Source organism: Meriones unguiculatus, chromosome 11 (genome assembly GCF_030254825.1).
Source record: "Meriones unguiculatus strain TT.TT164.6M chromosome 11, Bangor_MerUng_6.1, whole genome shotgun sequence".
NCBI classification, from domain to species: Eukaryota; Metazoa; Chordata; class Mammalia; order Rodentia; family Muridae; genus Meriones; species Meriones unguiculatus.
The window spans coordinates 42,413,453-42,439,090 of record NC_083359.1 but is presented as its reverse complement, the minus strand read 5'-3'; the positions used below and the strand labels follow the sequence as shown (position 1 = coordinate 42,439,090).

The window sequence follows — 25,638 nt, the reverse complement described above, 5'->3', positions numbered from 1 at the left end:
CCGCCCACCTCTCTGCCTCAGGATTGGCTCCTGAGCGAGGGGGCCGGTATCTGCCGTCTCATTGGCTGCTCTGGCGGTCAATAGCAGAACGTCCGTGCTCTTCCCGGGGTGCTCCGCGCCCTCCTACAATTCCTTCCGGGGTGGGCCGGGCGCAGGGCTGTTGGCCGGTGAGGGAGCGTGCAGCTGCTGCAGGAGGGTGGCGCGGGAACCCGAGGCCTTGCAGGTAGGCCGGGCCGCGGCGGGGCCCTGTGAGAGGCGGTGCCTGAGGCGCCCTGCGTCCGCCCCGGCGGCCAGCCCTGGCGCTTGCCTGTCGCAGGGTTTGGGGACGCGGGCCCGGCTCCGTGGTGCTAAACCGAGGAGTCAGGCGAGGTAGCCTGCCAGAGTGTCCAGCCTGCGGACACGGGAGCCTGCGGTCGTGCACGGTCGCCGGGACCCGCTGGGGCCGGAGCCGCGTCGCACCTTTGGGTTATAGGGTCTCCCTCCAAACCCTGACGGATCTCTTGAAGGAGTGACAGTTGTCATCAGGATAGCCTTCAAAAAAAAAAATTAAAGTTCTTTTTTTAAGAGTAACATATCAATGCTGCTACTGAAATTCTGGAAGCGAGGTGCAGAAGACATAGAAACATTTATTTTACTCGAATGGATTTTTTTGGGGTGCCAGGGCCGTGAGATAGGGGTTTCCCACTGTGTAGACCAGGATGGCCTCGAACTCAGAAACCCCACTGTGTAGACCAGGCTGGCCTGGAACTCAGAGATCTGCCTCCCACGTGCTGAGATTAAAGGCTTGTGCCACTACACTAGCGGGTTTTATGTTTTTTTGAGTAAGCATCTCTTGTATTCCTGGTTGGCCTTGAACTCAAAGGTAGTCTCCTGTCCCAGCCCCTAGGAGCTAGAATTACAGGCGTGAGCCCTTCCAGAGTTCTGCTAATCTGCCAGTGTTTCCGAATGTCCACTGTTGGTTCAGATTAGGTCTCACCTGTAAGGTTAGGCACTACTTGAGTTTAGGCTTTGCGGCCTGAGAAAGCAGGTGGCTCCAGAATGCAGGCCTTGTTTTTCACCTCACCAGCGCACACACATATCATTTACCATAACCTGTCTCCCAGGTTAGTGATTTTTGTGTTGTCTTTTTTTTTTTTTTTTTTTTTGTGTGTGTGACAGGGTTTCTTTGTTGTAGCCTTGGCATCCTGGAACTCACTCTGTAGAGAAGGCTGGCCTTGAACCCAGAAAGCTCTACCTGCCTCTGCCTCTGCCTCTCCTCTGCCTCTGCCTCTGCCTCTGCCTCTGCCTCTGCCTCTGCCTCTGCCTCTGCCGGGATTAAAGGCATGCTTTTATTATTATTATTTTTTTTAATATATGCGTGCTCTATCTGCATGTACACCTGCAGGTTAGAAGAGGGCCTCAGATCACATTATAGATGGCTGTGAGCCAACAGGTGGTTGTGGGGAATTGAACTCAGAACCTCTGGAAAAGCAGACAGTGCTCTTAACTGCTGAGCAATCTCTCCAGCCCTATCATTCTACTTTTTAAATGCTTTTATCTCACTAAGTTGCCTAGGCAGGCTTGTGATTTGACCCTCTTGCCTCTATCTGAAAGTTGTGCTGCCAGGCCCAACTTTGTCTCTTTTGGCAATCACCAATGCAGAAGAATACTAAGGTGCTTAGGAGGCAGGAATTAGTACCTTCTGGGTACCTACTTCCTTCAGGCTTCCTTCTGGATTTGCCAGAGCTCTTGAGTATGGATATTGGTGCTCTGTATTCTTTGTGCCACTCCTGCAGTGGTCCTGACCTCTGTGTGGATGCCAGGTGGGCTCAGGGCCAAAGCCTGGCCCCTCTGCTGTGCTGTTCTCGATTCTGTTGGATCAGGTTGGGCCAGTTCCAACCTCAGAGTAATAACCTTGCCAGGACACTGTGATAAGGTCCTGGAGGATTCTGCCACTTGATGTCATTTGGGGTCACAGACATGGCCCCCACAGATGCTTAGTACCAGTGGCCATTTATCTAGGTGTAGTGGCACATGCCTTTAATCTCAGGAAAGACAGCCATATATCTGAGCTCAAGTCCAGCCTGGTCTACAAATTGAGTTCTAAGCCACCGAGCGCTACACAGTGGGACCTTGTCTCAGAACAAAACAGTGGCCATTTACACAGGTGAGAGCAGAACATATAACTGAGACCCTACTTAGTGAAAACCGCCATTATCTCTTCTCCTATTACCACCCACCTCGTTTTGTAGCCACACTAGGAGTTGGATTCAAGACTCCAGGCAGTATGCAGTGCTCTAGCACCTGGCCTGTATCCCAGAACCCTCCCTATTCTGTACTAGCTTCCTTTGCTCCTAGACTTAAGAATCTACTAGGAGGTTAATGGATAGGCTGTGGTTTGAGTAGGATTGCCCAGAATAAAGGACTCATAATCATACACTTGTCATCCTTTGGTATTCGTTTTTCCTGCTTAGAAGGGTTACACAGGTGGATTCCTACTCAGGTAACATAGTTGAACATCAGGGATTGCATTCTGTAGTCTGCTGGGGGTTTTCTTTCCCTTGTTCTACTTTTCCCTTTCTTTCCTCCCCACTCCCTTCATCTTATTTTTTTGAGACAGGATTTCTCTGTATAGCCTTGGCTGTCCTGGACTCAATTTGTAGACCAGGCTGGCCTTAAACTCACAGCGATCTGCCTGCCCCTACCTCCCAAGTGCTGGGATAAAAGGCATGTGCCACCACAATGGGCTTTTTTTTTTTTTTTCCTTTTTCTGAGACAAATTCTTGCTATGTATCCTAGACTCTAGACTAGTTTGTTTCTTTGTTTGATTTTTGAGACAGGTTTTCATTGGGTAGCACTGGCTGTCCTGGAATTCACTTTGTAGACCAGGCTGTCCTGAACTCAAAGAGATCCAACTGCCTCTGCCCCCTGAGTCCTTAGGATTAAAGGCCACCACTGCCCTGAATTCCCAGGGCGGTCTTAAACTCACAATCCTGTTTCCACCTCCAAGTGCCATAGTTAAGTCGGGCATTCCCACACATTGCTGTCTATGTGGTTTGTGGACATGCAAGTGCTCAGTCACTGCATTCTTGGCCTTTATGGGTTTTTGACTTTAAAATTTTTATTTTCGTTTTAAATTTTGTATGTATATGTGTATTTGTGTGTGGACATGCATGTGAGTGTGTTGGATCCTCTGGAGCTAGAGTTCCAGGCAGTTGTGAGCTGCCATTTGGATGCTGGGAAATGAACTCAGGTTCCCTGTAAGATCAGTACACACTTTTAACTGCTAAGCCTTCTTTCTTGCCCTGGTTTGTTTTAAGAAACTTAAAACTATGTGTATGAATGTATCTTGGGAGGTGGTGTGTGCACACATGAGTACAGATCCTCAAGGAAGCCAGAAAGGAATGCTGGGTCCTCGGGGGCTGTAGTTACAGGAGGCTGTAAGCAAGGAATTGAACTTGGGTCTCCTGTAAGAGCAATCAGAGCTTTTAACCCATGAGCCATCTTTCCAGGTCCCATCCTTGCTTTTATTGAGAGAAGATCTGTGTGTATCTAGGCTGGCCTAAACTTGTTATGTACTCCAGGCTGCTGTTAAATTCATGATCATCCTGCCTCTTCCACCTTCTCATTACTGGGGTTACAGAGTTGTGCCACTGCACCCCACTTCCATGTGTTTGAAGCAGGGGCTCATTAGACATACATGTCCATTAGGGAGGAACTAGGGACTGGAGAAGCTAGGATGCAGATTTTGCTCCATACCCAAACTCAGCAAGTAGGTGCTAAGGAACCCAACTCACTATTTTACTAGCAATGGAGAGGTCATCAGGCTAGAATCTGATGTAGAATCTGTGGTGTGAAGCAGGTGCAGCGGCACAGCTACTGGCTACATAGATGCTCCTGTCTTCTGTCTTGATGAAAGCTTGCCAGTGGCGGTGTGATGGCACTGCTGTTTGAAGAGAGCTAAGTCAGCCATGGTGGCATCAGTTTCTTAGGAACGAGGTGATGGCTTGCCATTGGTAGGAGTGTTTCGTCTTTGAACAACCAGGGAAGAAGAACTAACCCCTGGGCCTCTCTCTGCAGCCATGTCTGAGCTCAGCGATGAAGCCAGCGAGCCGGAGCTCCTGAACCGCAGCTTGTCCATGTGGCATGGGCTCGGTGCACAGGTCAGCAGAGAGGAGCTGGATGTCCCCTTGGATCTTCACACAGCTGCCTCCATTGGCCAGTATGAGGTGGTGAAGGAGTGTGTGCAGCGGTAAGAGGTCTTGGGGAGCATCCCTTCACCTCATATTCTCATCAGCACCTAAGTGACTTCAGTTCCACAGGCTGGAGTCTCAAGATCTTTATACATATCAAGTAGGCACACATGCCTGTGGCAGGTGTCATTGATGGCTCATGTTAGACGCTTAGAAAAAAAAGGATCTTTTGATTCTGAGAAAAAAGATGCTTAAAACTTACATTGTGGCCTATGTTATAAACATTAATTTGTAGTTTACTTGAACCAGAGTCGTTTGGGGGTTTCTTCTGATTGTAGAAAAACCCAGAGAAAACAATGATAAGGCTGGAAAGCCAGCACTTTGGTCCTTTGCAGGTTCAATGTGGTTCTTTAGCGCTCTTCTTCCCTCTGGCACAGAGGTGAGAGGCTGGCCTCCTGTCTTCACTGCCCACCTGCCAGCTTTACCAATCTGCCTATGAGTAGTTCCACAGCCTGTCTCTTAGTCCACGTGGTGTGAACGTTTTGTTGGAGAAAGGTCTCTTCGCTTTCTTGTGCTCTACCACACTTTATCTTCAGTTTGCCAGTGCTTGTTTGGTACCTTGACCAGATGATCTCTCCCAGACCTCTCTGTCTTCTCAATTCCTGATGTGCCAGAGCAGAGCCTCATGAAGCTCAGAGCCATCCATTGTCCTCGGCCAGTAGAGTGAGTGCTCTCAGCCTAGAGCAGATTTTAGAGCTCCTTCACCTAGTGGCTGGGCAGTGAGGTGTGGAGTCAGCACTTGTTCACAGGATCACAAGACTTCTGCTATAATTCTTTGGACTGTCAAGTTCTTACATGTTGAGTGTCCTGTTAAAAACATGGCCCCAGAGCAGCCCAAAGAGGAGAACTCTAGATTTTTGTGTTTCTCCCTGAGTTTGGGCCCAGTTAAGAAGCAGGCTTGCTCATGGAAGCCCAGGCTGGGGCCAAGGAAAATTGGAGGTCTCAGAGAATAGGGTTTGAAGGGTAGGTGGTAGATTTGCTGAGGCATTTGCTGCTGCTGCCTTTGTGGAATTGCTACTCAAGAAGGGAGGCAGTGCTGGGCACCAAGTCATTCCAGTGAGCCCAGGCAGGGTTTTAGGCCAGTCCAGAATCCAGAGTCAGTAGGAGCTGCTGCTAGGATGGGAAGTAGCTGCCTGGCTTAGTTTAGTATGGATCCCACAAGAGGCGCTGATCGATGACACAGCAGATTGCCACCAAGAGGCAAGAACTGTCAGGAAGGTCCTAGGCATCAACTACATTCTTTGGAGTAGGCGGTGGATGTTCTTCTGTAATGGGACTCCCATCCCCAAGCCTTAAAGTCTGAGAGCCCCTCCCCTCTGCTTTCCTGAGTGAAAGTACATTTCCAGAATTATAATGGAAACCAGTTAGAAAATAGTGTTCTCTGTTTTTCGGTAGGGTGTGGTGACAAGAAAGTCAGTGGCAGTGGTGTTTCTTGTTCCCTCTGTCCAGCTGTGAAGACAGATTGGTTATTGATTTGGTACTGCATAGGATGTCTCAGCCTCACTTCAACTGATAAACTAGGCCAGCAAGTCAAGTCTTTTCTGTGGTGGGTCCTTTGTGCTGTCGGGTGTTTGACTAGCTACCTAGCCCTAATCTGTGTGCCAACAGCTAGCTACTTCCTGCATGTTGTAACTAGAGAGAAATGACTAGACCTTGCCTGACTCCCCTGCTTGACATGGGGGTGCTGTAGGTACAAAAAAAAAAAAAAAGAATTGTTGGCCTTGTCTAGGAGATGGTAGGACAGATGACAGTATTAAAACAGAGATGGTTATATTAAGTCACTTTTTCTTTTTTTCTTTTGTTGTTTTTTTTTTTTTTTTTTTTAGACCAGGCTGGCCTTGAACTCTGCCTTTGCCCCTGCAAGTACTGTGAGTAAATGTACACCATGCCACATTAGTCACTTTTTGTGGCTAAGACAAATAGTGACAAAATCAGCTTAAGGAAGGTAGAGGTTATTTTAACTTGGTGTGAGGGTAGAGTCTATCGTGGCAGGAGAGGCATGGTGACAGGACAGTGGGGCAGCTGGTCACATCGCCTCAGGAAGCAGGGACAGATGAGTGCTAGTGCTTTGCTCTCTTTCTTATTTACTCTGTAACCACAGCCGATAGAATGTGCTTCTTGTAATTAGGGTAGGTCTTCCCACATCAGTTAACCCAATCTAGAAACTTCCTCAGACCTGTGCAGATCTCTTAGTTAATTTCAGATCCTGACAAGTTGATAGTCATGACTAAGCACAAGAGTCTAAGGATGGAAACACTCCTACCTTGCTTCTCCCCCACCAGGGGATACCTAGGGCAAGTGACCACCCTTTCTAGAAGATCGCTTGTCCATCAGGCCTGGCAGCTGGCTCTGATGAAGCCCACATGTGAGATGCTGGGTTTATCTAGCATAACTTGTGTTTGTTTAGGAGAGAGTTAGATTTGAATAAGAAGAATGGTGGTGGCTGGACCCCGCTGATGTATGCTTCCTACACTGGGCACGACACCATTGTTCACCTGCTGCTTGAGGCAGGTGTGAGCGCGAACGTGCCGACCCCGGAGGGGCAGACTCCGCTGATGCTGGCCTCCAGCTGTGGCAACGAGAGCATCGCCTACTTTCTCCTCCAGGTGAGCTCCGAGTGGGCATAGGCCCAGAAACCCAGGTGCCCCGTGGTTGCCCCGACAGGATATGCGGCACTGCCGGCCACAGTGTGCACACATGCATGTGTAACCACTTAAGATTCTTTCAGCCGAAGGCCCAGTGGCTGCCTCCCAAGCACCTGCCCACCTGCTCACCTTCCCTGAAGACTTGGGGCCTAACCTACGCTCTGTTCTCTTGAAGCAAGGTGCAGAGCTTGAGATGAAAGACATCCAGGGCTGGACTGCACTCTTCCACTGCACCAGTGCCGGCCACCAGCAGATGGTCAAATTCCTATTGGACAGTGGAGCCAATGCCAACGTGAGGTGATTGTTGCAGCTAAGTGGCCACAGGAGTGGGCTAGGTTTCTTCCAACACTAAGCAAGAAGGCAGGCTCACCCATGCACGGGACTTTGTCCATAGCTGTCAGGCATCAGTGCACCTCATGTATGCTAAGCAAGCATCCTGTCACTGAGTCACACCCCAGTCCCATCATTACCAAACAACCCATTTATTTGTCTTCTTTTCTGTCTTTATCGTGTGTGAGAGAGTGTGCACCTTTTCATGGATCAGGGTGCAGATGTATGTGTGCCGCAGCACATGTTTGGAGATCAGGCAACTTTCAGGTGTTGGTCCGTGCCTTTCCACCTTGTTGGAGTCAAATTTCTTCGTTTCTGGGTATCCAACGCTAGCTAGCCTGTGAGCTTCCGGAGCTTCAGTCTCTGCCCTCTCGCTCCCTGTTGTGCGCTAGGATTGCGGACACTTGCATGACTGCATTCACTTTTACAGTTGTCAGGCTTGCACAGCAAGTGCCACCCACTAAGCCGTCTCCCCAGTCTCCATCATGACTTTCACAAGATGGAGTTACTGTGGTTGGATGCATGTTATGTCAATAACTCCTTCACATCACATACCAGCTGAGCCCCCACCTGATGTTGGCATGGCAACTCTGGCTCTTGGTGCCCATTGGAAGACATAGTGTAATTTTGAATGACTCTAAGAAAGAAAAAAATGCTACTAATTAAAATTCAGCTTGTCTAATGACTTTAAGATATATTCTAACTTGAGAGATGTTAAAATATGAAGAGTATATGTCTTACAGTGGTTGAGAGGCAGGTTTAGTGTGACTCCTAGCTTCCAGTCCGGCAGGGAATGAGGAACAGTGAAGGACTGTTTGCAAACAGTGTTGCAGTGACACAGATGGGTTTATCAGAAACAGTTCATGGGCTGCTGAACTCAAAAGATGAGATGTGGGTAGGTGGGAAGAGACATTTGCATCTGTGAGAAGTGATGAACTGTAGCCACTTTAAGCTAGTTTGTTTAGTATGTTTTCTGAGACAGGGTCTCTTCAGGTGTCATTGGCTGTCCTGGAACTCAGGCTAGCCTCACAGAGGTCTACCTTTGCCTTCTGGGTGCTGGGAGTAAGGGCCTTCTCCACCATGCCCAGCAGTAGCTGCTTTTTGAGCATGAATAAAGTGGGGATTTAGAATAAGGTGGGAATGGCCTTGAGGAAAGGAAGATGGAAGAGTTTGACTTGGGACTGTTAATGAACCAGAGGAATTAGTAAAGCTCGTGTAGTCTTGTTGACTGTTCCCATCTCACCTCATTAGCTTCCTTGTGTACATTTGGGGTGAGTGTTGGATGGGCAGGTGTGTATGTCTATGTGTGCAGCAGCTAGAAGTGGTGGTATTTCTTGGGAATCAGCCATCTTTCATTTATTTTTTTATTGAGGCAGGGTCTCTTACTAGGACTTAGAGTTCACAAACTGGACTAGTTGACTGGCTTGGGACCTTCCTGTTCTTTCTCACAGCCCTATAGTTACAAGCACACACAACCACAGCAACTTTTTACCTGTTGCTGGGGATCAAGCTCAGGTCTTGATGCTTGTGTGGCAAGCACATTAGCAGCTGAACTGCCTCCCTAATCCCAACACATCAGCAGTTCTAAGTGCTTGAGAGCCTAAGCCTGAACCTGCTCTGCATGTAGGGGTCTTGGCTTGGTTTTGTTCTTTGTCTAAGTCCTCCCTGCCAACCATCTGTCTGATCTCCTCTTGCAGGGAACCTGTATATGGATTCACTCCTTTGATGGAAGCAGCTGCCTCTGGCCATGAGATAATTGTGCAGTATTTTTTGAATCATGTAAGTAGCTATTTATTTACTACCTTATCATTTGGTCACAGCAAATGGGAGTCATTGATGAAGCTATAAACGCTTATTGGGGTTCCTTTTAAATAGAAACCTATACAGTCAGCATGCAGTGTCTACACACATACGTATGTGTGGAATAGAGGACTATGGGAGTCTGTCTTCTTCTATGAAATAGATTCTAGGAACTGAACTCAGATTGTAGGTTTGATGGCAGTTGTCTTTACCCACTGAGCTGTCTTGCTATCCTGTAGGCAGTACATTTCATTGAAAAATGTACAGTGGTGAGTAAAAATAAACACCCACATTTATGTATTTATAATGATTTTGAAAACACATTTTAAAAATGATAGGAAGCTTTTTATTCCTTGTTCTGGAGATTAAGCTCAGGCCCTTGCATGTGCTATGCATGCTCTCTATCACTGAATTTCAACCTCAGCCCTTTTTAAAATGTCTTATTTAGAGACAGGCTGTGACTAAGTAGTCCAAACTGGCTTTGAACTCGCTGTGTAGCCCAGGAAGGCTGCTTTCATCCACCTGCTTCAGCTTTCTGCATAGCTGGATTATAGGCCTGACCCAGCCAGGCTACATGACTAGGATGGCAGGAAGTGGCAGTGTCAAGTGTGAACCTCAGTGGACTTCAAAGTGGCACAGGCTTCTGTGTGGCACTTCTTTGAAGTGGACACAGTCTGGCAATTCCTCCAATAGGTACATCTAGAATTACCTTAGCATTCATCAGTTTTCCCAGGTATGTACTCAAGAAAACTGAGAACCTGTGTCCACACAGAACTTGTACGCAGAGTCCACAGCAGGAGTCTTCCTTAGAGTGCCAAAGGGGAAAGAGCACACGTGCTTTGTAATTTACTTTTGTTGTTTAGTGGTTTGTGGAGTTAGCTTCTAATGTAGCCAAGTAGGCCTCAGAGCTACCTGCCTAGTTGATCAGCTGGCCTTGACCTCTTGATATCCCTGCTTCCACTGACCAAGTGCTAGGATTATAGCCATCAGCCACCACCCCGCAATGTGCTCTTCTCCCCAGGGTTTTGGGTGTTCTGTCTCTGCGCTGCATCTACTCCTTCTCCTTGGAGAGCGGTGTGAGGCCTCTGTCATTGCTCCCACCAACCTCACTGACTCCTCCTGCAAGTTCCTCTGCATCACAGTGTTGCTTGGAGTTCTGATGTAGATCCTTAATTATCTCTCAAGTTTAAGTCCTGGAAGACCCTTGGGGCCACCTTTTATTTTCTAAATTCCTTCTGATTTGTCCTCCAGAGCCTTGGTGGCCAGCCTGCCACCATGATATTAGACTGTAAGGCTGAGACTTTCAAAGGAGAAAATTCACTGGGCTTTTCTAGTTTCAGAATAAGGTTTCCAGTAGAAGTAAGAAACTATCTGCTGGGCGATGGTGGCGCACATGTTTAATCCCAGCACTTGGGAGGCAGAGGCAGGTAGATGTCTATGAGTTCAAGGCTAGCCTGGTTTACATAGGGATTCCTCTAGGATAGTGAGGGCTACACAGAGAGACCCCGTCTCATAAACATACAAACAAAAAACAAAAACAAAAAGAAACTAGCTGTTAGAAAGATTGGGAAAGTCTGCATCCTTTCATTACTCCATCACAGTGTTAATATTTTGTATTAATTACTTTTTCATTGTTGTGATAAAATGCCATATGAAAAACAGTTTAAGGAAGGAAAGGTTTATTTTGTCTGACACGTCAAGGGGAAATCTGTCCTGGAGGGGAGGATGTGGTGTCAAGAACTGGAGAAGTTGGTGACATTTTGTCCAAAGTCAAGAAGCCTAAAGAGAGTCAGGTGGTGATACACACCTCTAATCCCAGTGCTCAGGAGACAGAGGCAGGCAGATCTCTGTGAGTTCCAGGCAGCCAACAGTGCACAGAGAAACCCCGAGAAAGAAATGCTAGTGATAAGCTCACCATGTTCTTTTTATGATGTCTGGGCCTCCGTCCCTTACTATATTCTATCCATATTCAGTATGGGTCTTCCCACCTCAATTAGCCTAACTTGTAATCTCAGCTCAGCAACGTTATCCTAGCCCTTGGAAGACTGAGGCAGGAGGATTGCGAGTTCAAGCTCTGCCTAGAGATACAGTGAAAACCTGTTTCAACAGAACAAGTGTGGTGATACATACCTGTAACACCAACAGTTAGCGGTAGAGGCAAGAGGATCAGGAAGTCAAGGTCGTCCTTGTCTCTATCCTGTCTCACAAATTCAGAGGACAAGAGAAAGTCAAGTTATCTTTGGAGGATGGAGCCTTCTTTCCAAGAATGGACTGAATGACTGTTTCTCTATCAGGAGACAGATGTAGTGGGTGTGGAGGTTGAAGGTGGGCCTCTGCCTGCAGGCCCCAGCCTCTTTCTGTCTTCTTCCACTTGGCAGGCAATGTTCAGGAAGGGAGAGTGGCTGCAGCTGCAGGGCGGGTTGATGACTGCTCCTGGTGATGGCCTTTCTGGCCGTCTTTTCTGCTGTGAAGGAAACAGAAGTCATTAGCCCCTTCACCTGTACCCCACCCCACTGGTATCTTGAACCAGGGGAAGCGATCATAAATCTGCTTTGTTTTCTCATCCCTCTGGGCCAGCAGTCCACTGAGAGGAGGAGTTTCTGATTCCTCTTTCGTGAACCTTTTTAGGGAGTCAAAGTGGACACAAGAGACCACAGTGGAGCCACGGCCCGGATGCTGGCCAGGCAATATGGTCACATGAAGATTGTGGCCTTGATGGACACTCACTCGCCTGCACTGCCCAAGAACCTTTACCGGAGCCCAGGTATCTGATCTGCCTCTGTGTCCTGATGGAGTCAGGGCAGCCCTGAGCAGCAAGGATACCAGGAGACGAGGAGAACCCTCCCTGAGTCCCCTGGCTTTGCCCAGGTTGGGCTCTATGAGCCCTGACCTGAGGTGTTCTCTTCTCACCATTTCCATTGTGGAGCTGAGTTTGGGGTCCAAGGCCTAGGGTCAGAGACAAGCAGACCCTACCATAGAGAGTAGTGTCTGTCGACTGATACCATGCACAGTGCAGGCTGTGGAGCCTCAGGAAGAAGGGGAGGAGACATAACCCTTTGGCTTTAGTTCTTGGCTTTGACAATCTTGTGCTATGCATCTTTTACCTTTATATAATCATGTGTCCTTTATTGCTTCTGGATGTTGAGTCATAACCAGTTTTTTCTCAGAGCTCTGATGATCATATCCCTTCTAACATTTGTATGTTTTCATTTTTTACATTTAGATGTCTGATCCAATGATAGTTGTTTTTTTTTTTGTGTGGTGTGAATCCTGGAACCAGTTCTCTTTTCCCAAAAGCTCATGCCGTTGTGCCGGCATCATGAATTTCCATCTTTCTAGGGTCTCTTCCTGGAATTAGATTCTGGTGGTCTCTGTAGCCACACACCCCTACCTCAGACTGAGCAGAGGGTTGTTTCTCTTTGTAGCCCTGGCTGTTCTGGAATTCACTCTGCAGACCAGGCTGGCCTTGAACTCACAGAGATCTGCCTGCCTCTGTCCCCTGAGTACTGGGAGTAAAGGTATTGCCTCTGCCACCAAGCTAGACATCATCTTCTTTAGAGGGACTGAAAAGTTTTGGATTCTGTTAATTCTTTTGGGTCCCAGCTGACAAAGCACGTCTGTTAGTCCAGTAATACCCTTCTCTCCTTTTTACTTTCTTTGGTTTGCAATAACCGAGTTGAGAATACTTAGAGTGCCATCCACAGCACACCCCTCAATAGACTCATGCTTCCTTTCTCTAGTTCTCCTTGGTCCACAATCAAGGGGCGGGGATGGGGGAAGAGGCTCCTTGCTTCATGGGAAACCTTGTTTGTCATTCCCTTCCACTGAGTTGGACGACAAAGCCCATCTACTCTTCACCCAGAGTATCAGCAGCTACTTCTGTGGCCATGCGCTTCTCACAGAAAGTAGGGAGTTTGCGTCCACCTCAATGATTTTTTGTCGGCTAGTGGCTGGGAAGGAGATATTTAGTTTCCTCTTGGCACAGCCTTGGGTGGTCACACACACACACAAAAAGAAAAAGGATTCTGATATTCTTTGAGACAAGATTTTAACCCAGATCTTCTTTTTTTTTTTTTTAACTTTTTAAAGATTTATTTATTTATTTTATGTATGTGAACACTCTGTTTTCATGCACACCAAAAGAGGAAATCAGATTCCATTGGCAGATGGTTGTGAGCCATCATGTGGTTGCTGGGACTTGAACTCAGGACCTCTAGAAGAGTAGTCAGTGCTCTTAACAGCTAAGCCATCTTTTCAGCCCCCAGGTCTTCATTCTTGCATAGCAGGCACTTTGTGCACTGAGCCATTTCCCAGGCCAGCTCATTTATTTTCACTGCTTTTGCTAGAGAAAATTTGGCGGTAGATTTCATTTCCTAGTGGCCACATGGCAGGAGTTTGGAATGTAGGTGTTATTCCCCAGGAATTCTGTAATTTTGGTTTGTATTCCCCTTTCACTTAAAAGTTGTTTAACAGAAGTTTTGTTGTATTTTTGGGTAGTTTTAAAATTTCTAGGTTGAAAGTCCTTTTTAAATTGGTTAAATTGTCATTTTATCCTGTTCAGTTTTATTCTAACTTATCTGCCCAGAGAGTTGCTCACCTTCCCATATTATGATGCCTTGTCACTACTAGTCAGTGATTTTAAATATTATACATGTGTGAAAAGAATTATGTGCTCTCATCTGTTGACTGTTTTTCTGTTTTCCTTACATGTTCTGTAGTTTCTGGGAGCCTTGAGAAATTGACCCTAGGAGTTGGAGAGATGGTTCAGCAATAGAGGACTGGAACTTGGTTTCCAGAGTGTACATCCAGTGACTCAAACACCTTTCGACTCCAGAGGACACAGTGCCTCCTTCTGGCCTCTGTGGGTTCCCTCCTGCCTGTACACAGACTTACACACACACACACACACACACACACCCCTAAAGATAAAATCTCAAGAGCATATTAAACCGAGTATGGTGGCTTATACACATAACCCCAACATTAGGGAGGTAGAGGCAAAAATATTGCTACAAGTTCAAGGCCAGCCAGAGCCTGCATAGTGAGTCATTGTTTCAAAAAGCACACATAGATACATTACCTTAGAGTTTAGTGTTGCCAAGTAAGGTCATCATTGAACCAATGATAACCAATGTCATAATTTTCTTGTCTGACTTACAGAAAAATATGAAGATCTGAGTTCTTCAGATGAGTCATGGCCTGTTCCTCAGCGTCAGAGGCCCTGTCGAAAGAAGGGCCTCAGCATCCACGAGGGGCCACGTGCCCTGGCCAGGATCACAGCTATTGGACTTGGAGGCAAGACACAGACCAGCTATGGTGAGAGGCACAGTTCCCAGAGTTCCCTGGTATCACATCCCAAGACTGGATGGGTGCAGGACTGCCCTAGAACATGGGTCCCTGGACTCATGGGTACTACAGGAGTGAGACTCAGAATTGGCCTAGTGAGTGGCTCTAGGTGTCACTGCTAACTCAAGACACTTGGTTTCATTCTTCAGATTTTCCTTTTCATTGGATGTTCTGTTCAAATAGATGTCACAGCAATTGTGACGTATAAGGATTTTAGTTCCACTGTCCTGGCTCTGCCCACATTTTGATCCCAAATAGCTGAGATTGCAGATGCCTCTACTTCCTTTCTTTTTTCTCCCCTTCCGGGTTTCACCCCATAGCCCAGGTCTTGGATTTGGCAATCCTCCTGCTTCTGCCTCCTGAATTCTGGGATTACAGGTATATGCCATCATGCATGGAGGATTTGGAGTTTTGTTGTTTGCAGTCCTGGATGGAAGCCCAAGGCTCTGTGAATACTAGGAAAGTACTGTATCACAGAGCCGGATTCCATCTCTTTGCTTTCTTTGGGAGATATATTCAGGGATTACATGAATTTGTACTGCACTGTCCATTTCTAGGTCAGTGTTCAGGCAGATCTTTCTTTGGCTGGGGTTGGAGCTCTGGTATAGTATTTGCACATAGGCCTCAGGTCCATCCCTAACACCATCAAAACAACAACAACAATAACAACAAAACCTCCGTAGTTACATAGGCACCTGGTGGATGGGGGCATACATGTAAGTTTGGGGGTTTATACTAAATGTGCCAAAATAACATTTCAGTTGAGTCCATAGATCAAGCCTGCTACTGCCCACTCTGTCCCTAAGAAAACAGTAGCAGGTGCTAGCTCTGGCTCCACCAAACTTATTTTCTGTTTTGCTTATTTGTTTGTTTTCTTGTTTTTTTTTTTGAGACAGGGTTTCTCTGAGTAGCCTTGGCTGTTCTAGACTCACTTTGTAGACCAGGGTTGTCTCGAACTCACAGAAATCCACCTGCCCCTGCCTCCCAGAGTACTGCGATCAGAGGTGTGCGCCACCACACCCGGCTCAAACTCATTTTCTGGTTTTCTGTGCAAACCAATCTCTCTTGGAGCATGGCCAAGTTACTGTGCAAAGAGATGAGATGGCAGCTGTGGGGCACCATCACCCCAAAAGCCCTAGGAAGGCTAGTGCCTTCATTCATGTTTGAGGGTTCACATGCCCATTCTGTACACAGAGCAAGTTCCTCCACGGGGCTATGTGACCTTCACCAGCAGTGATGAGAACACCTTGGAAGGCGAGGGCCTCTGCTACCGAGATGTCACTTCCCCCATCAATGAGCGGGATGTGGAGAGCAGCAGCAGCAGCAGCCGGGGTATGCACCCCATCCTGTTGAATTCCCATAGAGGAGGAGATAGAGAAGGCCCCAGTTGTGAGGTAAGCCAGAGTTGGCCATGGGCAGGTGAGGGCAGCATCCCAATCCAGGGTTTCCACAGACCGAGGAGGCATTCCATACTCAAAAAGGGTCAGTCCAGGGGCTTCCTGGCAATCTTCCCAGCAGGAGGCATATGCTATGACTTGGCAGTGCGTTACCAAGTTTCTGTCTGATGCCAAGCTCTGTTGTAGGTGCACGGGATTTATGAGTACACAATAAAAACCAACCAAACAAACAAGTTCTGTCCATCCTATATTGGCGGGGTGGGGTGGGGTGTTTGAGACAGAGCCAGGCCAGACAAGCAGTGTTGAGCTGTGCAAGAGGCAGTTGAGAATGAGCCAGTACAACACAAGCAGCCTCACTGGCGAGAACTGTCATCAGGTGTTTCCATTACCAGAGGAACCCACTTTCTGTGACAGTCTTGGGCCTGTGTGGAGGAGCAGCAGCAGTGATGGCCTAGCAAGAGCCCAGGGGCTCAGCAGTGAAGCCTCTATAGAAAGCAATGAGGTAAAGGTCCCTCCCCTTCTTCCTCCTTTGGTATTGTAGGAGATGGGTGAATGTTTAATGTGTGTCTATACAATGCCTCAGAACCTTGAGTGTGGGGGCCCAGGCTGCAGGTAAGTCATGTTAGATTTTGTTTTTCACCCTTGCATTGGGTGAAGGAGGCCAGAGGTTTAGGGGTTTAGGGCCAGATAACAGCTGCTCCCAACACACCCCTTCCACTTCAGGATTCTGATCATGCCCGCAAAAGCTCGGTTCGTAAACAAACCAAGAGTTATTTGAAGAATAAGAGTCGTTACAGCAACAGTGATGGTCACTGGCCTTCCAGCACAGGAACTGCTTGCACACCAGGGTCTGCACCCCAAGCTGAGAAGTCCCCCTACTCAGGACCCCAGGTAAGACCATTTGGGAACCTGATGGCTGCATGCTCAGGGAGATGGCACTTCTATGACTTTGGGATAGAGATGGGTCATTTATTGTATATACAAGACAGGGCCAGGCACCTCTGAGAGGAGAAGAGGGTACTGGGTTTCCCCACAAGGCCTAGAAACTGAATCCTGATGAGCAGCAGGCCAGCTGTAGGGGTGGTATCCCTTTCTTTCCATGGGTAGGGGCTGTCTGTTCCCATACAGTTCCCGGGCTCTCTGGGGCCCCTCAAGCCTAGGGAAATAGTAACAGGATGTTAATGAGCTCGGGACGGTGACGGCATGTGGTATGCACTTAGCAGAAATGCAACTGCACCCTCAGTGTGGACCAGCTTGTGAAGCATCACTGTGCTCATAGGTCAGCCGCTCAGGGTGCACGTATGCCCTAAGTCCCAGTGTGCTGCTCCCCAACAACCTATAAACTGTGCCACTCTGCCTGCAACTTTTTCCAGGGTCCTGGGCTTGGTACATAGGTGTACCTCTCAGTTCTCCAAGCCTGTTACTATTTATGCTGGGATCTCAAGGCTGTTTCTTTGAGGAAAGTGGTAGAAGAGCAATCTTGGAACATTTTTTCTTCATCCTTAGCAACCAAACGTGGGAAGAAATGGAAACTGGGAATTCTAGTATTGAAAAGCTAGTTGAGAGGTTGAACAGTTGAGCTCAGAAGTAGCTGAGCTGGCAGGGCGGGTAGGCAGCCTAGGATGTCAATAGCCATCTAGTCTGAAAAGCTTGTGCTGTCTCCAGGCACTCCCTCACATGGTGTTTTGGAAGGAGCAGTATTGAGGGCCTGTGGGAGTCAGGATAAACACAAGGGGCCGTGCAGACATGGAATCAAACAGTGACACCAAGTTCATCAGGATAATGGACTGGGGGTGGTGTATCAAAAGTCCCCAAACATGGATTTTCTCGGAGGCCCCTCTTGTTCTTTGTTTTGTTTTTGGGACAGGGTTGCTTGCTGTCTTGGACTTGTTCTGTAGACCAGGCTGGCCTCAAACTCACAAAGATCCACCTGCCTCTGCCTCCTGAGTGCTGGGATTACAGGTGTGCGCCACCACCCCCGGCTCACTCCTGAATTTTTAAGCCTGTAGCTCTATCAGCACTCATTCTCCACCGTGGGCAGCCCTGAGGCTAAAAGGGCAGTATAGGGGTCCAGTCAAGCTTGGGGCCAGAGTTGGGAGACCACCAGTTCCCACTCCTGACCCCTCGTGCTCCCAGTTGTCTCTTCTTCCCCCAGGACCTTGCCACCCTGCTGGAACAGATCGGGTGTCTAAAGTACCTACAAGTGTTTGAGGAGCAGGATGTGGACCTGCGCATCTTCCTGACCCTCACTGAAAGTGACCTGAAGGAAATTGGCATCACGTGAGTCCCCTAGTTGGCCACCCCCAATAATTTCCACCATCCTTCCAGCTTGTACTTCAGCAGGTAGGATGAGCAGCCTGTCTAGACAGAGGCTTTCTTCTAAGTTGGCCTTTGTGCCTAAATGGTTTCAAGATGGCCTTGCTGCAGTATGCTGGACCTTTTGGCTTTGTTTTTGTCAGTTCACTGTTTTCTGATTTTTAATTATTTTTTTCATTATAACTGTCACAGTTCTGGAGTTAGTATTTTATAGCACAGGTTTCTTATTTCCCAAAAGCTTGAATATAAAATACTTTAATATAAAACCCAAAGTGTGTATTATGCCTTTTATCCTGAAGCAGTCCATATACAAAATTGCAATTTGTGCCTTTGCTATAACTCCATGGGTGGCTCTCACACTTGCAGTGCTCTCCCCTAGGTGGCTCTGGTGCAGCAGGTGTCCTGCTTTCTACAGGGCTTCCTCAGTGTTTGCCTCTCTGGGAATGTCTGACTCTCTCCTGCACTTTGGAAGGACAGTTTTGCCAGGTAAAGGTTTCTTGGTGACAGCTGTTTGCTTTGGCACTTTGGCTGCCTCAGCCTTCCAGAGTTTTGAATGAGAATGTGCAGGTACTTTGACTGAGGATCCCTGCATGGGTTAAGCTGCTTCTCTTTTGTTGCTCCGGGATTCTGTATGGCTTTAGTCAGGCTAAAGGGTATTCATCATCTGTGGACTTCATTGGGCTTTACAGATGTTTTCATGTTTTCCATCAAACATGGAAGTTCCCAGCTGCTAGCTCTTCAGAACCTATCTACCTGCCCTTCCTGAGGTACTCATGGGAGTGACTTGGCCCCTGTGTGCTCTTGAGCTCTACTTGTGGTTTTTTCTTTTTTATTTCATATGCATTGGTGTTTTGCCTGCATGTCTGTCTGAGGATGTCGGATCTTCTGAAACTGGAGCTATAAACAGTTGTGAGCTGCCATGTGGGTGCTAGGAATTGAACTTGGATCTTCTGGGAGAATTGCCAGTGCTCTTAACCACTGAGCCGTCTCTCCAGCCCCTCCTTGTGGCTTTCAATCTCTTATTCCTCAGACTGAATTTCCATTGTGTTCAGTTTGCTAGTTCCTTCCTTAGCCTGCCTACATGTAGCAGCCTTTGTCTGTTTTAGGAGGCTTTACTTCAGTTACCATACTTTTCCTTGTGTCTTTCCATTTTCCACTTTATTTTCATTTCGTATTGTTTCCACATCATCTTTTAGTTCTCTTATTATCTTTAAGATGGTTGTTTCAAGGCCTTTGTCTATCTAATGTGTTACAATGCTTTCTTGGAACTTCTGTGGTTTATTTTCCTGTAAATGAGCCATACTCTACTCTGTCTTTTAATTTTGTTGCTGAAAATGGATATTTACGTCTCATGAAGCAACTATCAAAGTCAGGACCTTCCCCTTCCCTGGGATCTGCAGGTTTTGTTTTTGTTTTCTAAGCTTATTATTGTTCTCTCTCTGTGTGCAGAGAACTAGCTGGAGCCTGCACCTTTCCCTAGGCACATGCAATGACTCTAACTTTCCTCCCATCTGTAGTTGCTTTGAGACAAGCCACTTTTATGTAGTCAAGGATGATACTGACTTCTCATGCCCACATTCCAAGTGCACCAATGTTCTGAGCATGCAGGTATTTTTCAGTGCCCTAGACTTTATTGTTGGCTTCCTATACAGGGAGAATGAAGAAGAGGTACTGCCCCTTAGACCCGCTCCTCGTCCTCCATCCCCACTTTTCAGGCAGAGAGTGAATGAATGACTTATAGCAGTGCCCCTCAGTAACCAGAACTTCTGTACTTGATACTGGGAGGACAGGGTCTGCCTTGCCTCCCCTGCTTCCTGCATGTTGAGTCTGGGTGGCTGCTGCTATACGGAACTGAGCTTAGCCTGAGCTGGCTGCACTCACTAGCAAAGCCTGTGGTGACCTCTAGGCTGCAAGGTAGCCCATGCAGATTCTCCCAGTGCACTTGTCTGGAGGGGAAGATTCCTGGAGATCTTCCTTTAGAGCACAGACACAGTTGTCCACTGGAGCCAGTAATGTTGGAGGCCTTTTTGGACACTTTTTCTGTCCTCTGCCCCAGGATCTACTGCAACCTCCCTCCCTTTCAGTTAGGTGTTGCCTCATGACTGGCCTTGGTGGCAGGTTGGTACCAGGGTCCATGCACTTGACAGAAACTGACATGCACCCTCTGATTCACCCCTTCAGGTTGTTTGGGCCCAAAAGGAAGATGACCTCTGCCATTGCCCGTTGGCACAGCAGTGCCCGCCCACCTAGTGATGCCCTGGAGCTGGCCTATGCTGACCGGCTGGAGGCTGAGATGCAGGAGCTTGCCATCCAGCTGCACAAAGTAAGTCAGGTGGTCCAGGTGGGCTGTGAATACAAGGAGGCAGAGTACACCTAGAGTCACACCTTTATAGCAGAGGTTTCAGCAGGGGACTGGAGACAGAGGAAACTTGAAGAGGAAGATGGAACAGTCGGGTGAATATAGGAGGGAAGAGCCAGTTAGAGAAAGTGGCTCCTGCAGACTTGGAAGATGAAGGATGGAGCCAAAGGAGTGATTCCTAGGGCAGGCTGGGGAGGGGAAGATAGGCAGCCTAACAGACTTCACGCTCTTTGGGGAAATCAGCAAGTGTGGGCCTTAGCCTCCTGGCTTGGGACCTCTAGCTTGGTATCTGCCTGCAGTGCTGTGAGGAGGCAGAGGCCTTGCGTGGCCAGGTGTCCCAGGAGCAGGAACTGCGGGCTGTAGTAGAGAGCTGCCTCCTGGAGCAGGATAGTGCCCGAAAGGATATCCATGACCAGCTACAGGAGGCCCAGACCCTGGCCCAGGATGCTGCCCTTGTTCTGGACCAGCTGCGGTAAGTAGGCTACACACCCAGTTAGATAATTGTCATTATCCCTTCCTAATGCTCTAAGCAGGTGGGAAGTAGGGGAAACCATAGTGCCTCTTCCTGTGGAGACCCAGGCTTGACCAAAAGCAGGATCTGCATTTCTTTCCAGATGACTAGTGTGAGCCTTCTCAGGCTGGCTACAGGGCTGAGGTTTTCCTTACCCTGGTTTGGGTTAGGGTTGGCAGCAGGGCCTTTTCTACACTAACACTTGGTCATGTCCTTCAGGGCCTGTCAAGCTGAGCTGTCAGCTCGAGTGAGGCAGGAGCAGTCCCCCAGTGAAGCTACCCAAAGCCCATTCTTTCTCCCTGGAGGTAAGAAGAGCAATAGCCTGGCTATGGCCTAGGACAAGGGTGGGCAGAAAGCCCTAAGCTAAGTTTCAACCGCATGGCTGTCATAATGGCAACCCTGTCCCCAGAACAAGCCCACTTGTGCCAAGGGACACACTTACATTTAGGGGGTAGGTGGCAAGTGTGTAAAGCCCTTTGTTTCATGGCTTACTGTCTTTAACACCTCTAGTGGAGTTGGGTGGCTGCTCCCAGGTTTAGCTTGGCTTAGGCCTGAGCCATAAGCGCTAGTTACTAAGCGTGTAGTTGGTACACCATGAGAGGCATCCCTGCCTAGGTGGTCACTCAGGTGCATCAGCAGTGAGTGAGGACACACCTTTGGTCAACTCACCCTCTCTACCACAGATTCCAAAGGCTGGCCTATTCCCCTGCAGTCCTTGAGCCTCCCTGAGTTATCAGGGGCCCTGGAAGACCGTGTCCATGAGATGGGTGAGTCTGCAGGAGGGCATCCAAGGCTTTAACCTCACCCTTTCCCAGACCCTCTTCCAAGGACTGAGGCTGAGACCTGACCCCCGAGCTGGCCATACCCAGTCAGCTCAGACTTCTGGGTAGCCTTACCCCAGCCTGACCCCAGGGACACCGGTTCCCCATACCCTGAATTTCCCTTCTACCCTGCTGCTGAAACTTGACCACAGAATACTCATTAATTGATCCTGTCCTTAGGGCAGGCATTATGCTCTGTACTGCAGAGCCTGGAGAAACTACAGATGCTGAATGGGAAGAAATGGCAGGAACCGTAGCCAGGAGGAACGGTGAGATTACCGGCCACATGTCCATGGGCGCCCTGGACCACCTAACATTCTTATCCCCTTCTTAGCAGGCTCTTTCTTTTTCTTTGAAAACAAATTTATTCAGATTCTGACGTTGGGTGATGGATCCACCCTGAAGTTATGTGCCATGCAAGACAGGGCAGTGAGGACATGGCTGCAGCAGCCCAGGGAATGCAAGACCAGCCCAGGGAGCAGCTTGTGGACGGGAGGACAGGCCTCCGGGCCCCACTATGGCAGCTTGGGCCAGCCCTGGGGCAGGATGAAGGGCCTGCCACCCAGATCCTGGTGGGAAGGCCCCAAGCTGGTAGGCAGCCTTGGCTCAGACCAGGCAGGGCTGTGTGGAGAGAGTGTGTTCCGCACATTCAGGTGCCACCAAGGTTTGATCTTACAGGTGAGGTCTGGGGTGGCTAGAAAATGTGCTGTTTGTGGGAAAATAAAATTACATACAAGTTGGTGGGGGCTCATTTCTGATGACCTGACATGAATTCCTAGCTGACACCAACAGACCCTAGTAGACCATGTATAGTCACTTTTTAGCTCCACCCCTGGCTGTGGGGTCTCTCCCCTGCTCCTGGACCATTCCTAAGCCCCGAAGTGGACCTGGCAGAGACAGCCTTTCTTACCCAGCCAGTCTTGAACTGTGGGAATTTTCCAGCCATACCAGTGTTTCCACATCAGGCCATAAAGCTGCCAGCAGTGACATTCCTATCCTGTGGAGCCACTTCTATTGTCCCTTTGCATACTAAGTCTTTGCCACCATGAGAGCTCAACTCAAGCTGCCAGCCAGATTGGCTGCCCTCAGGGATGGTCGTGTTCCTGGGCCCAACTTCTACACACCTCAGGGAAAGATGTGGCCATTCCACTCAGAAGCAAAGAGCATCAGAGGAATGGCTTTATTGTCTTCTTCCATCCTCAATTTCACAGAGCTGAGCCAAAGCCCTCATGGGAAAAACAAAGCCATGTGGGGCACAGCCATTCTGAAACCAACCCACAGTTCACACACCAAGAAAGAAAAACCTAACAGAGAAAGTCAACAACCTCCCAGATGAACATCCTTCCTCAAGCTGGATCAGGTTCTGGGTTAAGGGAAGGAATGATCTAACGTGGATCACCTCCATTGAACAAAACCCCAGACCAGTCCAGGAGCCGTGTACCAAGCAATCAGTTGCCTTAGAAGAGTGGGCTGTAGCTGGGACTCCACCAGTCATGAAGAGAGCCATACAGGACAGTTTGAGCCTTGGGATGGGTGAGAACATCTTCAGCTTGAAAAGCCAGGCCCATGCCACCCCATTGACCAACCTGAGAGGGTAGCTAGGTGCCAGGGACTGCTTGGGACAGTGAAGATGAAGAGCTGCCTGCATGTCCCTTGCAGTCAGAAGGGGTGCAAAACCAAACACTAGAAGGCACACTTCTTGGGAATTCCAGGACCTGTGGGCAGAAACGGCCAAAGGAGGGGCAAGAACCTGCACAGGAACCTCCTCAGGATGAGGTCGGGAGCAGCTTTTCTAGGGCCTTCTTCTGTTTCTCTGTGGCTGAGGCCAAAGCCTCAGCCAGCTTTTCCGAGGGCATCATGTTGAGAACCTTAAGGGCAAACAGGAGCTGATACTTGGCAGTGCTGACGAAGGCGTTGCTCAGGAAGTTAGGAAAGCCTCCTACTCGATCCTTCTGAGTGTACAGTGGGACACGAACAAGGCCCAGCACCTGTGGGACAGACATGGGGTAGGGCTGGGCTCTCCTTATAGAGGCAGGACCCTGCCAGGGTCTGGCCAGGCAAGGCTGGTAGCAGTAAAGCCCCTTCCCGAGCAAGTTTCAAGGCCAATACTATGCACTCCCCACCCTACCTACCAGCTGGAAGCTCTTATACCAGCACCCCATAATCCCTGGCCTCCTTAGGCTAGAGGATCCACAAATCCCAAAGCTTTCACATTACATCTCAGAAGACAATCTCAAACACTACAGTCTCTCTGCTCTGTTCTCAATTTCCCAAGCAGGCCCTGAGCACCCCTTCTTTCCAGTGATCCCATGCCCCACTCCCAGGATTGACAATGGCAGGCAGCAAGGCAACTGTAAACAGCCCCGGGCCCAGAGGCCAGTGCCTCTTCCTACCCAGCATGGCCAGGGTGAGGCCCTTGAGGTGCACATGTTACCCATCGATGCCTTCTGTGGTGCCAGAGCCAAACCTCAGGAGCGGGAACGGGGGCGGGCCCCAGGCAGTGGTCCCACCTCCAGGCCGTGGTCCCGCGAGTGCACAGCGCTGATCTCCACAGCATGTAGCTGCTCCAGTGTCAGCTGTCGTGCGTACAGGTGTGCCACCACACGGTGTGGACCCTCGGTCAGGTGTGAGCTCAGGTAGTCAGCTTCGGTAAGGCGCAGGCCGCCCAGGCCCAGGCCCAGCACCCGGTTTAAGCCATCCTCCAGCGACCAGAAGCGCCGGTCCACGAAGCCCCCAGGGAAGCCCAGCAGCCCATCGAAGCGCATCTGCATCTGCAAGGTAAGTCGGGTGAGTACGCGGGGTCCACAGGGTGCCCCAAACCTGTAGTATCCGCCCTGCTAGCCCGCCTAGCGCCTCACCAGCACTGAGAAGCGCATGGGGATACGGCCGAAGAGCTGCCCGGGATTGGCGGCATACAGCATGGCGTGGCAAGAGTGGCTCCAGCCGGGTCCCAAGCGCATTGCTTCCTCCCGGCTGATCTGCTTTAGCTCTGGAACCGTCATGGTCGACATCTTGATGTGCTCCAGGCCCACTGCCCAAATGAGCATGCGCGACCCCGCCCACGACACACGGACCCAATCCACTTGCATCCACGTGCATAGGCCCGCCCCCACCAGTCCGGAGGGTCAGGGTTGAATCCAGAAAAGACTGGAGCTCCTGGCTGGGGTCGCGGTAATGGGTGGGGTGAGAGGGTGGAGTTTTTCACCCTCCAAAGCTGCACAAGAGAAGACTACAGAAGACTACAACTCCCAAGACGCACCGCGCGGAAGTCAGGCTGTCAGCGGGAGGCACACCGAACATCAAGGTATGCCAGTCTTAGTCCAGGACATCTTTGCCAGGACAGCAGTAAGTATCAATATCCACCTCATCCCTGAGAGAGCAGATTTTCCCGAGGCTCGACCCGGAGCTTGTGACTCCATAGCGCATCAAGGTGTGCCAGTCTCAAATCCAGGACATTCCCGAGAGGAGAGCTGGAAGTCTCAATAACCACCTCATCTCTGAGGGAGCAGATTTTCCCCTGAAGCTCAACCTGGAGCTTGTGGCTCCAACTGCCCTGTGACACCACGCCTTTAAAGACTTAAGCGTCTAAGTGACTCCAGCCTAAGTGCCCAGGGACCTGAGCCTTAGCGGCTTTGTCCTTCTCAGGCACATGGCTAATGCTCAGTAAACATCCGAAGAGCTGGGATCAATATAAGAACTAGGGGAAAAAACAAAAAACAAAAACAAAAAAACACCAACCTAGAGGCTGAGATCCGTCAACTGCTCAGTAGAGGTAAGCCAAATTCCAAGTCTGGCTTCACTCCAGACAAAGCAAGCAACAAAACAATAGCCATAAACCTTTGCCTATGTTTGGAGGGCGTACTCACTGCCCCTCTCACAAA

At 49.1% G+C, this 25,638-nt stretch overlaps 2 protein-coding genes across 7 annotated transcripts; one reads left to right on the top strand and one right to left on the bottom strand.

Moving 5' to 3' along the window:
- Positions 1–141: 141 nt before the first annotated feature.
- On the top strand, positions 142–23,073 carry Anks3 (ankyrin repeat and sterile alpha motif domain containing 3). 6 transcript variants are annotated; one of them, XM_060364095.1, is made up of 17 exons: positions 142–223; positions 4,060–4,231; positions 6,640–6,838; positions 7,053–7,174; positions 8,905–8,986; positions 11,636–11,771; positions 14,168–14,323; positions 15,548–15,685; positions 16,143–16,252; positions 16,474–16,641; positions 17,906–18,030; positions 20,248–20,389; positions 20,725–20,897; positions 21,156–21,241; positions 21,620–21,703; positions 21,943–22,026; positions 22,095–23,073. In XM_060364095.1, the coding sequence occupies exons 2-17, from the start codon at positions 4,062–4,064 to the stop codon at positions 22,526–22,528; spliced, it is 2,409 nt and encodes an 802-aa protein (XP_060220078.1). In that variant the 5' UTR covers positions 142–223; positions 4,060–4,061; the 3' UTR covers positions 22,529–23,073. The 6 variants fall into 6 exon arrangements, with proteins under 6 accessions (XP_060220078.1, XP_021488067.1, XP_021488068.1 ...); XM_021632392.2 differs by having other exon boundaries at positions 22,130–22,277; XM_021632393.2 differs by having other exon boundaries at positions 21,938–22,026; positions 22,130–22,271.
- On the bottom strand, positions 22,924–25,616 carry Nudt16l1 (nudix hydrolase 16 like 1). The gene is made up of 3 exons (XM_021632406.2): positions 24,616–25,616; positions 24,268–24,528; positions 22,924–23,745 (listed from the first exon to the last, which is right to left on the bottom strand). Exons 1-3 carry the CDS (start codon positions 24,844–24,846, stop codon positions 23,524–23,526), a joined length of 714 nt encoding a protein of 237 aa, XP_021488081.1. The 5' UTR covers positions 24,847–25,616; the 3' UTR covers positions 22,924–23,523.
- Between the last annotated feature and the right edge of the window lie 22 nt (positions 25,617–25,638).

Bases quoted from the DNA above. Each gene is read 5' to 3' on its own strand.
- Nudt16l1 (XM_021632406.2), bottom strand. From the start codon at position 24,846: ATGCAAGTGGATTGGGTCCGTGTGTCGTGGGCGGGGTCGCGCATGCTC. The intron at 24,529-24,615 runs GTGAGGCGCTAG...CTTACCTTGCAG, and splicing joins CCATGCGCTTCTCAGTGCTG to ATGCAGATGCGCTTCGATGG. The intron at 23,746-24,267 runs GTGGGACCACTG...TCTGTCCCACAG, and splicing joins CGCGGGACCACGGCCTGGAG to GTGCTGGGCCTTGTTCGTGT.
- Anks3 (XM_060364095.1), top strand. From the start codon at position 4,062: ATGTCTGAGCTCAGCGATGAAGCCAGCGAGCCGGAGCTCCTGAACCGC. The intron at 21,242-21,619 runs GTAAGAAGAGCA...TCTCTACCACAG, and splicing joins CCCATTCTTTCTCCCTGGAG to ATTCCAAAGGCTGGCCTATT. The intron at 22,027-22,094 runs GTGAGATTACCG...CCTTCTTAGCAG, and splicing joins AACCGTAGCCAGGAGGAACG to GCTCTTTCTTTTTCTTTGAA.